The sequence below is a fragment of the Bombina bombina genome, chromosome 4, assembly GCF_027579735.1.
Source record: "Bombina bombina isolate aBomBom1 chromosome 4, aBomBom1.pri, whole genome shotgun sequence".
Lineage (NCBI taxonomy): Eukaryota > Metazoa > Chordata > Amphibia > Anura > Bombinatoridae > Bombina > Bombina bombina.
Genome location: NC_069502.1, coordinates 315,982,361 through 315,996,055, shown reverse-complemented (window position 1 = coordinate 315,996,055; position 13,695 = coordinate 315,982,361). Strand labels below are relative to the sequence as shown.

Here is a 13,695-nt window from a genome sequence, read left to right as displayed (position 1 = left end):
ACCTTGTCCCAAGGGAATCCTGCAGATTCACACCAACAGATATACCAAATTATGTGGTAATTTTTCTGGTTACAGGCTTTCAGGCCTGAACAAGAGTATTAATAACAGAATCTGAGAACCCTCGCTTTGATAAGATCAAGCGTTCAATCTCCAAGCAGTCAGCTGGAGTGGGTCGAACGGACCTAGAACAAGAAGGTCTCGTCTCAAAGGTAGCTTCCATGGTGGAGCCGATGACATATTCACCAGATCTGCATACCAAGTCCTGCGTGGCCACGCAGGAGCTATCAAAATCACCGACGCCCTCTCCTGATTGATCCTGGCTACCAGCCTGGGGATGAGAGGAAACGGCGGGAACACATAAGCTAGTTTGAAGGTCCAAGGTGCTACTAGTGCATCCACTAGAGCCGCCTTGGGATCCCTGGATCTGTACCCGTAGTAAGGAACTCTGAAGTTCTGACGAGAGGCCATCAGATCCATGTCTGGAATGCCCCACGGTTGAGTGACTTGGGCAAAGATTTCCGGATGGAGTTCCCACTCCCCCGGATGCAATGTCTGACGACTCAGAAAATCCGCTTCCCAATTTTCCACTCCTGGGATGTGGATAGCAGACAGGTGGCAGGAGTGAGACTCCGCCCATAGAATGATTTTGGTCACTTCTTCCATCGCTAGGGAACTCCTTGTTCCCCCCTGATGGTTGATGTATGAACTTGGCCCTCGCTAGCTGAGGCCAAGCTTTGAGAGCATTGAATATCGCTCTCAGTTCCAGAATATTTATCGGTAGAAGAGATTCTACCCGAGACCAAAGACCCTGAGCTTTCAGGGATCCCCAGACCGCGCCCCAGCCCATCAGACTGGCGTCGGTCGTGACAATGACCCACTCTGGTCTGCGGAAGGTCATCCCTTGTGACAGGTTGTAATAATGAATCGATTTAGCCCAGAAAAAGTCTACAGTCTTAATAAGCCCTTGTGAAGCCCTTATTTACTATCTTAATAAACATGGCTTACCGGATCCCATAGGGAAAATGACAGCTTCCAGCATTACATCGTCTTGTTAGAATGTGTCATACCTCAAGCAGTAAGAGACTGCACACTGTTCCCCCAACTGAAGTTAATTGCTCTCAACAGTCCTGTGTGGAACAGCCATGGATTTTAGTTACGGTGCTAAAATCATTTTCCTCATACAAACAGAAATCTTCATCTCTTTTCTGTTTCTGAGTAAATAGTACATACCAGCACTATTTTAAAATAACAAACTCTTGATTGAATAATAAAAACTACAGTTAAACACTAAAAAACTCTAAGCCATCTCCGTGGAGATGTTGCCTGTACAACGGCAAAGAGAATGACTGGGGTAGGCGGAGCCTAGGAGGGATCATGTGACCAGCTTTGCTGGGCTCTTTGCCATTTCCTGTTGGGGAAGAGAATATCCCACAAGTAAGGATGACGCCGTGGACCGGACACACCTATGTTGGAGAAATTATGTTTTCTCTTGTTAAGTGTGTTCAGTCCACGGGTCATCCATTACTTATGGGATACCAATACCAAAGCTAAAGTACACGGATGATGGGAGGGACAAGGCAGGAACATTAAACAGAAGGAACCACTGCCTGTAGAACCTTTCTCCCAAAAACAGCCTCCGAAGAAGCAAAAGTGTCAAATTTGTAAAATTTTGAAAAGGTATGAAGTGAAGACCAAGTTGCAGCCTTGCAAATCTGTTCAACAGAGGCCTCATTCTTAAAGGCCCAGGTGGAAGCCACAGCTCTAGTGGAATGAGCTGTAATTCTTTCAGGAGGCTGCTGTCCAGCAGTCTCATAGGCTAAACGTATTATGCTACAAAGCCAAAAAGAGAGAGAGGTGGCCGAAGCCTTTTGACCTCTCCTCTGACCAGAATAAGCGACAAACAGAGAAGAAGTTTGCCGAAAATCTTTAGTTGCCGGTAGAACTTCAGGGCACGGACTACGTCCAGATTATGCAAAAGACGTTCCTTCTTTGAAGATGGATTAGGACATAATGAAGGAACAACAATCTCTTGATTGATATTCCTGTTAGAAACAACCTTAGGTAAAAATCCAGGTTTAGTACGCAGAACTACCTTGTCTGAATGAAAAATCAGATAAGGAGAATCGTAATGTAAGGCAGATAACTCAGAGACTCTTCGAGCCGAGGAAATAGCCATCAAAAACAGAGCTTTCCAAGATAAAAGCTTAATATCAATGGAATGAAGGGGTTCAAACGGAACACCCTGAAGAACTTTAAGAACCAAGTTTAAGCTCCACGGAGGAGCAACAGTTTTAAACACAGGCTTAATCCTAGCCAAAGCCTGACAAAAAGCCTGGACGTCTGGATTCTCTGCCAGACGTTTGTGTAAAAGAATAGACAGAGCAGAAATCTGTCCCTTTAACAAACTAGCGGATAAACCCTTTTCTAAACCTTCTTGTAGAAAAGCCAATATCCTAGGAATCCTAACCTTACTCCATGAGTAACTCTTGGATTCACACCAATATAAATATTTACGCCATATCTTATGGTACATTTTTCTGGTAACAGGTTTCCGAGCCTGTATTAACGTATCAATAACCGACTCCGAAAAACCACGCTTTGATAGAATCAAGCGTTCAATCTCCATGCAGTCAGCCTCAGAGAAATTAGGCTTGGATGGTTCAAAGGACCCTGAATTAGAAGGTCCTGCCTCAGAGGCAGAGACCATGGTGGACAGGACGACATGTCCACTAGGTCTGCATACCAGGTCCTGCGTGGCCACGCAGGCACTATCAGAATCACCGATGCTCTCTCCTGTTTGATCCTGGCAATCAGTCGAGGTAGCAACGGAAATGGTGGAAACACATAAGCCATGTTGAAAACCCAAGGGGCTGCTAGTGCATCTACCAGCACCGCTCCCGGGTCCCTGGACCTGGATCCGTAACAAGGAAGCTTGGCGTTCTGGCGAGATGCCATGAGATCCAGCTCCGGTTCGCCCCAACGAAGGATCAGTTGAGCAAACACCTCCGGGTGAAGTTCCCACTCCCCCGGATGAAAGGTCTGGCGACTTAGAAAGTCCGCCTCCCAGTTCTCCAAGCCTGGGATGTAGATCGCGACTCTGCCCAGCGAATTATCTTCGAGACTTCCAACATCGCTAGGGAACTCCTGGTTCCCCCTTGATGATTGATGTAAGCCACAGTCGTGATGTTGTCCGACTGAAATCTTATGAACCTCAGTGTCGCTAACTGAGGCCAAGCTAGAAGAGCATTGAATATTGCTCTTAATTCCAGAATGTTTATTGGGAGGAGTTTCTCCTCCTGAGTCCACGATCCCTGAGCCTTCAGGGAGTTCCAGACTGCACCCCAGCCTAGTAGGCTGGCATCTGTTGTTACAATCGTCCAATCTGGTCTGCGAAAAGACATTCCTTTGGACAGATGAACCCGCGACAACCACCAGAGAAGAGAATCTCTGGCCTCCTGGTCCAGATTTAGTAAAGGGGACAGATCTGAGTAATCCCCATTCCACTGACTTAGCATGCATAGTTGCAGTGGTCTGAGATGTAGGCGCGCAAATGGCACTATGTCCATTGCCGCGACCATTAAGCCGATTACTTCCATGCACTGAGCTACTGATGGGCTTGGAATGGAATGAAGGACACGGCAAGCATTTAGGATTTTTGATAACCTGGACTCCGTCAGGTAAATCTTCATCTCTACAGAATCTATAAGAGTCCCTAGAAAGGGAACCCTTGTGAGTGGGAACAGAGAACTCTTTTCCATGTTCACTTTCCACCCATGCGACCTTAGAAATGCTAGAACTATCTCTGTATGAGACTTTGCATTTTGAAAAGTTGACGCTTGTATCAGGATGTCGTCTAGGTACGGAGCCACCGCTATGCCTCGCGGTCTTAGTACCGCCAGAAGCGAGCCCAGAACCTTTGTAAAAATTCTCGGGGCCGTAGCCAACCCGAAGGGAAGAGCTAAAAATTGGTAATGCCTGTCTAGAAAGGCAAACCTTAGGTACCGATAATGATCCTTGTGAATCGGTATGTGAAGGTAGGCATCCTTTAAGTCCACTGTGGTCATATACTGACCCACTTGGATCATGGGTAGGATGGTTCGAATAGTTTCCATTTTGAACGATGGAACCCATAGGAATTTGTTTAAGATCTTCAGGTCCAAGATTGGCCTGAAGGTTCCCTCTTTTTTGGGAACCACAAACAGATTTGAGTAAAAACCTTGCCCTTGTTCTGTCCGCGGAACCGGGTGGATCACTCCCATTACTAAGAGGTCTTGTACACATCGAAGAAATGCCTCTTTCTTTATTAGGTTTGTTGATAACCTTGACAGATGAAATCTCCCTTGTGGAGGAGAAGTTTTGAAGTCCAGAAGGTATCCCTGAGATATGATCTCCAACGCCCAGGGATCCTGGACATCTCTTGCCCAGGCCTGGGCGAAGAGAGAAAGTCTGCCCCCCACTAGATCCTTTCCGGATAGGGGGCCCTTTCTTCATGCTGTCTTAGGGGCAGAAGTAGGTTTTCTGGCCTGCTTGCCCTTGTTCCAGGACTGGTTGCCTTTCCAACCCTGTCGGTAACGAGTAGCAGTCCCTTCCTGTTTTGGAGCGGAGGAAGTTGATGCTGCTCCTGCCTTGAAATTACGAAAGGCACGAAAATTAGACTGTTTGGCCTTTGATTTGGCCCTGTCCTGAGGAAGGGTGTGACCCTTACCTCCAGTAATGTCAGCAATAATTTCTTTCAAGCCGGGCCCGAATAAGGTTTGCCCTTTGAAAGGAATATTAAGGAATTTAGATTTAGAAGTTACATCTGCTGACCAGGATTTAAGCCATAGCGCTCTGCGCGCCTAGATGGCGAATCCGGAGTTCTTAGCCGTTAGTTTGGTTAAATGCACAACGGCATCCGAAATAAATGCATTAGCTAGCTTAAGGGCTTTAAGCTTGTACATAATCTCATCCAATGGTGCTGTGCGAATAGCCTCTTTCAGAGACTCAAACCAGAATGCCGCTGCAGCAGTGACGGGTGCAATGCATGCAAGGGGCTGTAATATAAAACCTTGTTGAACAAACATTTTCTTAAGGTAACCTTCTAATTTTTTATCCATTGGATCTAAGAAAGCACAACTATCCTCCACCGGGATAGTGGTACCCTTGGCTAAAGTAGAAACTGCTCCCTCCACCTTAGGGACCGTCTGCCATAAGTCTTGTGTGGTGGCGTCTATTGGGAACATTTTTCTAAATATCGGAGGAAGGGAAAAGGGCACACCAGGTCTATCCCACTCCTTGCTAATAATCTCTGTAAGCCTTTTAGGTATAGGAAAAACGTCAGTACACACCGGTACCGCATAGTATTTATCCAGCCTACATAATTTCTCTGGGATTGCAACCGTGTCGCAATCGTTCAGAGCCGCTAACACCTCCCCTAGTAATACACGGAGGTTCTCAAGCTTAAATTTAAAATTTGAAATTTCTGAATCCGGTCTCCCCGGATCAGATCCGTCACCCACAGAATGAAGCTCTCCGTCCTCATGTTCTGCAAATTGTGACGCAGTATCGGACATGGCTCTCGTGTCATCGGCGCGCTCTGTCCTAAACCCAGAGCTATCGCGCTTGCCTCTTAACTCAGGCAAATTAGATAATATTTCTTTCATAACATTAGCCATATCATGCAAAGTGATTTGTAAGGGCCTTGATGTACTTGGCGCCACAATCTCACGCACCTCCTGAGCGGGAGGCGAAGGTACTGACACGTGAGGAGAGTTAGGCGGCATAACTTCCCCCTCGTTGTCTGGTGATAATTTCTTTACCGGTAAAGACTGACTTTTATTTAAAGTAACATCAATACAATTGGTACACATATTTCTATTGGGCTCCACATTGGCTTTTAAACATAATGAACAAGTAGATTCATCTGTATCAGACATGTTTAAACAGGCTAGCAAGCTTGGAAAAAATCTGTCAATAAATTTACAAGCAATTGAAAAAACGCTGCAGCGCTTTTAAAAACACAAAAAACTGTCACAGTTGAAATAACAATGAACTAATTCAGTTATAGCCAACAATTTTAACAGTAATTGTATGAATTTAGCAGAGGATTGCACCAACTAGCAAACGGATGATTAACCCCTCAATACCCAAAAACGGATAATCAATTTAAGATTTAACGCTTTTATCACAGTCAAACACACTGTCACAGGTCTGCTGTGACTGTTTACCTCCCTCAAAAATGAATTTTGAAGACCCCTGAGCTCTCTGTAGACGTCCTGGATCAAGGAGGAAGAAGCAGGAAGACTGTGCAAGAATTTTAACTGCGCAACAAGGCGCTAAAAAAGGCCCCTCCCACTCATATTACAACAGTGGGAGACCTGTTACAACGGTTTCTATGCAGAAATACACGTTAGCCATATGGAAAAAAATCATGCCCAAAAAGATTTATCACCAAAGTACCTCACAAAACGAATAACATGCCAGTAAACGTTTTAAAAACAACTTTCCAGTGTTATGCAAAGTTATCACTAAGCCTGCTACCAGTCGCTTCTACTGCAGTTAAGGCTCATACATTTATTTCAGTATTAACAGTATTTTCTCAGTCAAATTCTAGTCCCTAGAAAATAACTCAACTGCGCATACATTTATCAGCCTGATACCAGTCGCTACTACTGCATTAAAGGCTGTACTTACATCATATGGGTAACAGCAGTGTTTTCTTAGTCAATTCCATTCCTAGAAAATATTACTGCACATACCTCATTTGCGGGGGACCCCGCATGCTATTCCCTTTTCTGAAGTTACCCCACTCCTCAGAATGTGCGAGAACAGCCAGTGGATCTTAGTTACGTCTGCTAAGATCATAGAAAAACGCAGGCAGATTCTTCTTCTAAATACTGCCTGAGAGAAAAAAACAGCACACTCCGGTGCCATTTTAAAATAACAAACTTTTGATTGAAGAATAGTTAAGTAAAAACTCCAGCTCCTCTCGCGACCTCCTTCTTTGTTGAGACTTGCAAGAGAATGACTGGATATGACATGTGAGGGGAGGAGCTATATAGCAGCTCTGCTTGGGTGATCCTCTGGCAACTTCCTGTTGGGGAGGAGAATATATCCCATAAGTAATGGATGACCCGTGGACTGAACACACTTAACAAGAGAAATATAGACTGAACATACCTCATATGCAGTTTAGTCTGCAAACTGTTCTCCCAACTGAAGTTTTCCTATACTCTTCAGGCCCTGTGAGAACAGCAGTGGATCTTAGTTACAAAGTGCTAAGATCATCATCCTCCTTGCAGAAATCTTCATCCCTTTTCTGCCAGAGAGTAAATAGTACAAACCAGTAGCATTTAAAATAATAAACTTTTGCTTGAGAAATAAAAAACTAACATATTAGTCACCACATAGCTCTTTGCACTTCCTAGCATTTAAGCAGGCAGAGAGAATGACTGGGGGGTGGAGCTAAGGGGGGAGCTATATAGACAGTTCTGTTGTGGGTGCTCTCCCTGCCACTTCCTGTAGGGAAGGAGAATATTCCATAAGTAAGGATGAATCCGTGGACTCGATACATCTTACAAGAGAAATTAAGAAGCTGCTGCAAGTCTGAAATAAATGAAGTACAGGCCTGTGAATTAGAAGGAACAGCCACATTAGTTCCAAAAGAAGACAGCCAATTCTCTGCAGTTTTGGTAGTAGAAACCAGCCAGTATAGGGTGAAACATAGCACCTTGAAAGGAAAAAGAATTTAACTAACTTCTTTTCCATAACATCTTTAAAATAGAGTCTTCTGTTGGAAAAATAATCTTTTAGACAGTTAGGTTATAGATACATCCACTTTAGAAGGGACAGCAATCAAAATCAGCAATAGCTTTAGACAGTGGAAAGGTCTTAAATATTTTATCTGGTACAACAAGCTGTTTTTCAGATCTTGAAAATTCTGTATAAAATTGCTTTATAGTATTTGAAATAGGAAATTCATGATTAATGAAAGGACCATCATTAAACCAGTCAGAAGAGGCAGAAGGCTTACACTGCAAGCCTAAAGTCTGTTTAACATAAGTAGAAATTTCAGCAGTATCAAACATTTTAAATCATGTTGAAATTCCTCTGATTCAGAATCCCAAGCATCAAATTCAGCTTGTGTACTACTTCACTTCATAGAGAAGTTGCCCTCTATATATTTGGCCAATACACCCAGAGCAGAGATTCTTACCTTCCCATGTGGTATTAGAGCAAAGGGCACATTTTTTAAGCACAATACTTGGCTCAGAGCTGCAAGACAGAAAATAAAACATATAGAGAAGAAGAATTAGACAATAAAAGTGAAAAAAGCTTGGAAAAGTAGCTTGAGCTATATATATATGTATATATATATATATATATATATATATATTCTTATCTTCTTTGCTGAGAAAATGCAGGCTGAACATCCTGGGTACACATCAGAGGATCCGAAGACTCCATCTAGAATGACAGGAAAGCAGCCTTTGTGTACAGTGACTGGGCAAAGCATAGCAGCTCTGAGGACTTAAAAGATTCACCAAGACTACACAGCAGAACTATCTTCCTGTACCAAACACTAAGCCCTCCCTGCGTCACAGAGAGTGACTGGGCGCACACACGCCACCTAATGACCCTTACCGGTGGGTCTTGATTATGTAGTTACAGGCAAAATGGTGTCACCCTTAAGTAAACCTCTCGGCCTACTGCTGGAAGCACTGCCGATACTGCCTCACAGTTTGTATGCTACAGAGCATACCTCCCAAGCACCGGACCTCATCCACAGGGTAACCGAATATGCAGGGGCAACAGTGGGAACAGACATCCACCGCAACCCGGAAAAAAGACGCAGCTCTGTCCATTATATGATAGACAGAACTAGGAATGGTCTGATGGGAAAAGGAGCCACCTTTTAACCAGTAAAAGGGGATGTTTTTTTTCCTGTCCCTGCCCCCTAGGGAAATGGGGTCTCATCTGGTAAGTGAAGGATATGGAGGCCGAGACAGAGAGAGAAACATTTAAACAAAAAATAATTTTATGTTAGAATAACCTCTTTATACTGGTGGAAAACATAAACAACTTAAAAGGGACATGACACTTAAAATTATTCTTTCATGATACAGAAAGAGCATACAATTTTAAACAACTTTCTCAAAGATACATGAAACATATTACATTTTCAGGATTCCGACAGAGCATGTAATTTAAAAACCTTTCAAATTTACTTTTATTATCAAATTTACTTTGTTTTGTTTTTTTAAAACCTTTGTAGTAGTGCATGTCTAGGACATTGCTGAACACTATAGAGAGAAACATTTTCTACGTGATCTCATAAAATCATTTAATCATAAGCCTGATGAAACAGCTTGTTGCTGAGAAACGCGTCGCTTGATTTTAATCTTTTTAAGTAAAGTTTATAACTCTTATATAAAAACACTTGCTATCGTGTATTATTTGGATCTATCCTTGGTCCACTGGATTTTTGCCGATTTGCCTCCTGTGGAAGCCTTGTCATAGTCTGTTGGGTGACTGTATTGATCCCTTCCTGCCTGATTAGCATCAATGGAGATGCTATAAAAATTGTGAGTATATATAAACTATACACACTACTGTTCTTTGGGTTAAGACTGTACTAGGCCATATAGGCACCTTGTGTCTTTTTGTATCTTTATCACAGAATATCCATCTCTATACCAAGAGGTCGGTCTGCTGGGTGACTGTCATAGATCCCAGACTGCTCCCACTGCACTAATTGGAGTGCTCCTAAGATTGTGAGTTTAACATAGTACAACTTGATCATTTATTTTTTGTGGAACAAACAATATTGGGCCATGTGGCGCATCTGTCTTTCTTCTCGTCTATAGTTTGTAGCATTGCCTTCTGCTTTTTCCTGGCATTATTTAAGTTCTCTATAGCGTCTGTCTTTACCACCTTTAACAGAAGTTTAGTCCACGAATCAGCAACCCTTTTTGTAAAAAAGTGCTTTCACAAATTTGTCTTTCTTTTCGTCTATAGATTATTCTTATAGGGTCCAGGCCGGGTTATCTACAGATTGCTGCCTTGAACCACTCCAGTCCATCTTCTAAAGACTTTGTAATCTACTCATTTATTCATTTGGACATTTTATGTATTAATTGTGGTAACAATTCTATGAGTCACATTGATCTGTTTTGTATTCATCAGTCTTTGACATACACCATACTAACTCATCATATATATTACATAGTTACTGAGTGTTAATTCTACCATTGTATTCCCATTGCACATCTTAGTATTTATACTAATTAACATTCCTAGGGCGCCCCCTATCTTATAGACACAATGCTACAAACTAAGCTTACACTTTATAGGAAATATGGAAAGACTTGATGGGCCTTTGCTTATGATACACTATCTAAGTTGAATTCAGAATTTCATACTCTTTTAATTGCAGCACGCTACCAAGCCATACTAGGTGTGCCTGGCAGCTCTATAAACCCCCCCCCCCCCACAAAGAATCACCTTTAGAATTCCACAGCATGGCCACTCTGTCTGATTTAAAGAAGCTTTTATTGGCCAGAGCAGACTGAGGTCCAGTGAAGTTTGGATACTGATATAGCCTTACAAATGATGGTGCCCCTTTGCTTCCAGGAACATACACAGCTACCTAAAGACAAAAGAAAAATAAGTCTTAATTTGATTGGACATGAAAGTGTAAAATAAAAATCTCTTATGTTAAAGCTTTGAATGGAAAAAAATCACTATGTTTATCCCCTGCAAATGGATTAAAAAAACAGTTAAAGTCATGCACCAGGCACCCTACATGCCATTTCTGAGCAGGACATGGTTGATAACAGCTACGTGCATATACTGCTTCTTCCTTACAGGAGTTAGACAGTGAAAAAAAGATCTGACATTTAAAAATGAATGTAATCTAATTAAAAGAGCTTTTTACAGTTTCATGTCATTATATACTGTATATATATATATATATATATATATATATATATATATATATATATATATATATATTGCACATTACCTTACATGGATGCTCGCCAGGCGATAATTCAAAGTCGCTTACTTTTTGTAAGTGCAGTTTATTCACAATAGTATCTGTTTAATAAAAAAAAAAAGGAAAACATAATTATTAGATAAAAACTAAATTAGATGAACTCTCCAGATAAACCATATTGGAGAAGAATCTCAGTATTAACATAAGTAAAAACATAATTTATTCTTACCTGATAAATTAATTTCTCTTGTAGTGTATCCAGTCCACGGATCATCCATTACTTGTGGGATATTCTCCTTCCCAACAGGAAGTTGCAAGAGGATCACCCACAGCAGAGCTGCTATATACCTCCTCCCCTCACTGCCATATCCAGTCATTCGACCGAAACAAGACCAGAAAGGAGAAACTATAGGGTGCAGTGGTGACTGTAGTTTAATTAAAATTTAGATCTGCCTTAAAAGGACAGGGCGGGCCGTGGACTGGATACACTACAAGAGAAATAAATTTATCAGGTAAGCATAAATTATGTTTTCTCTTGTTAAGTGTATCCAGTCCACGGATCATCCATTACTTGTGGGATACCAATACCAAAGCTAAAGTACACGGATGATGGGAGGGACAAGGCAGGAACTTAAACGGAAGGAACCACTGCCTGTAGAACCTTTCTCCCAAAAACAGCCTCCGAAGAAGCAAAAGTGTCAAATTTGTAAAATTTTTAAAAAGTGTGAAGCAAAGACCAAGTCGCAGCCTTGCAAATCTGTTCAACAGAGGCCTCATTTTTAAAGGCCCAGGTGGAAGCCACAGCTCTAGTAGAATGAGCTGTAATCCTTTCAGGGGGCTGCTGTCCAGCAGTCTCATTGGCTAAGCGTATTATGCTCCGAAGCCAAAAGGAGAGAGAGGTTGCCGAAGCTTTTTGACCTCTCCTCTGTCCAGAGTAAACGACAAACAGGGCAGATGTTTGACGAAAATCTTTAGTAGCCTGTAAGTAAAACTTTAAGGCACGGACTACGTCCAGATTATGCAAAAGACGTTGAAGAAGGATTAGGACACAATGATGGAACAACAATCTCTTGATTGATATTCCTGTTAGAAACCACCTTAGGTAAAAACCCAGGTTTGGTACGCAGAACTACCTTGTCTGAATGAAAAATCAGATAAGGAGAATCACAATGTAAGGCAGATAACTCAGAGACTCTTCGAGCCGAGGAAATAGCCATCAAAAACAGAACTTTCCAAGATAAAAGTTTAATATCAATGGAATGAAGGGGTTCAAACGGAACTCCTTGAAGAACTTTAAGAACCAAGTTTAAGCTCCACGGGGGAGCAACAGTTTTAAACACAGGCTTAATTCTAACCAAAGCCTGACAAAATGCCTGGACGTCTGGAACCTCTGCCAGACGCTTGTGCAAAAGAATAGACAGAGCAGAAATCTGTCCTTTTAAAGAACCCTCTTGGAGAAAGGACAATATCCTAGGAATCCTAACCTTACTCCATGAGTAATTCTTGGATTCACACCAATAAAGATATTTACGCCATATCTTATGGTAGATTTTCCTGGTGACAGGCTTTCGTGCCTGTATTAAGGTATCAATGACTGACTCAGAGAAGACACGTCTTGATAGAATCAAGCGTTCAATCTCCATGCAGTCAGTCTCAGAGAAATTAGATTTGGATGATTGAAAGGACCTTGTATTAGAAGGTCCTGCCTCAGAGGCAGAGACCATGGTGGAAAAGATGACATGTCCACTAGGTCTGCATACCAGGTCCTGCGCGGCCACGCAGGCGCTATCAGAATCACCGATGCTCTCTCCTGCTTGATCTTGGCAATCAGTCAAGGGAGCAGAGGAAACGGTGGAAACACATAAGCCAGGTTGAAGAACCAAGGAGCTGCTAGAGCATCTATCAGCGTCGCTCCCGGGTCCCTGGACCTGGATCCGTAACAAGGAAGCTTGGCGTTCTGGTGAGACGCCATGAGATCCAGTTCTGGTTTGCCCCAACGATGGACCAGTTGAGCAAACACCTCCGGATGGAGTTCCCACTCCCCCGGATGAAAAGTCTGACGACTTAGAAAATCCGCCTCCCAGTTCTCCACACCTGGGATGTGGATCGCTGACAGGTGGCAAGAGTGAGACTCTGCCCAGCGAATTATCTTTGAGACTCCTAACATCACTAGGGAACTCCTGGTTCCCCCTTGATGGTTGATGTAAGCCACAGTCCGACTGAAATCTGATGAACCTCAGTGTTGCTAACTGAGGCCAAGCTAGAAGAGCATTGAATATTGCTCTTAACTTCAGAATATTTATTGGGAGGAGTTTCTCCTCCTGAGTCCACGATCCCTGAGCCTTCAGGGAGTTCCAGACTGCGCCCCAACCTAGAAGACTGGCATCTTTTGTTACAATCGTCCAATCTGGCCTGCGAAAGTTCATACCCTTGGACAGATGGACCCGAGATAGCCACCAGAGAAGAGAATCTCTGGTCTCTTGATCCAGATTTAGTAGAGGGGACAAATCTGAGTAATCCCCATTCCACTGACCTAGCATGCATAATTGCAGCGGTCTGAGATGCAGGCGCGCAAATGGCACTATGTCCATTGCCGCTACCATTAAGCCGATTACTTCCATGCACTGAGCCACTGACGGGCGTGGAATGGAATGAAGGACACGGCAACCATTTAGAAGTTTTGATAACCTGGACTCCGTCAGGTAAATTTTCATCTCTAC

At 42.8% G+C, this 13,695-nt stretch overlaps 1 protein-coding gene across 1 annotated transcript in view; it reads right to left on the bottom strand.

Moving 5' to 3' along the window:
- Positions 1-13,695, bottom strand: part of EIF2A (eukaryotic translation initiation factor 2A) — a 351,702-nt gene that overhangs the window by 121,081 nt on the left and 216,926 nt on the right. Inside the window, exons 7-8 of the mRNA XM_053710036.1 lie at positions 11,003-11,076; positions 10,483-10,627 (exon numbers count right to left, since the gene is read on the bottom strand). Of these exons, the coding sequence (XP_053566011.1) occupies positions 10,483-10,627; positions 11,003-11,076 (219 nt within the window). The remainder of the gene's footprint in view (positions 1-10,482; positions 10,628-11,002; positions 11,077-13,695) is intronic.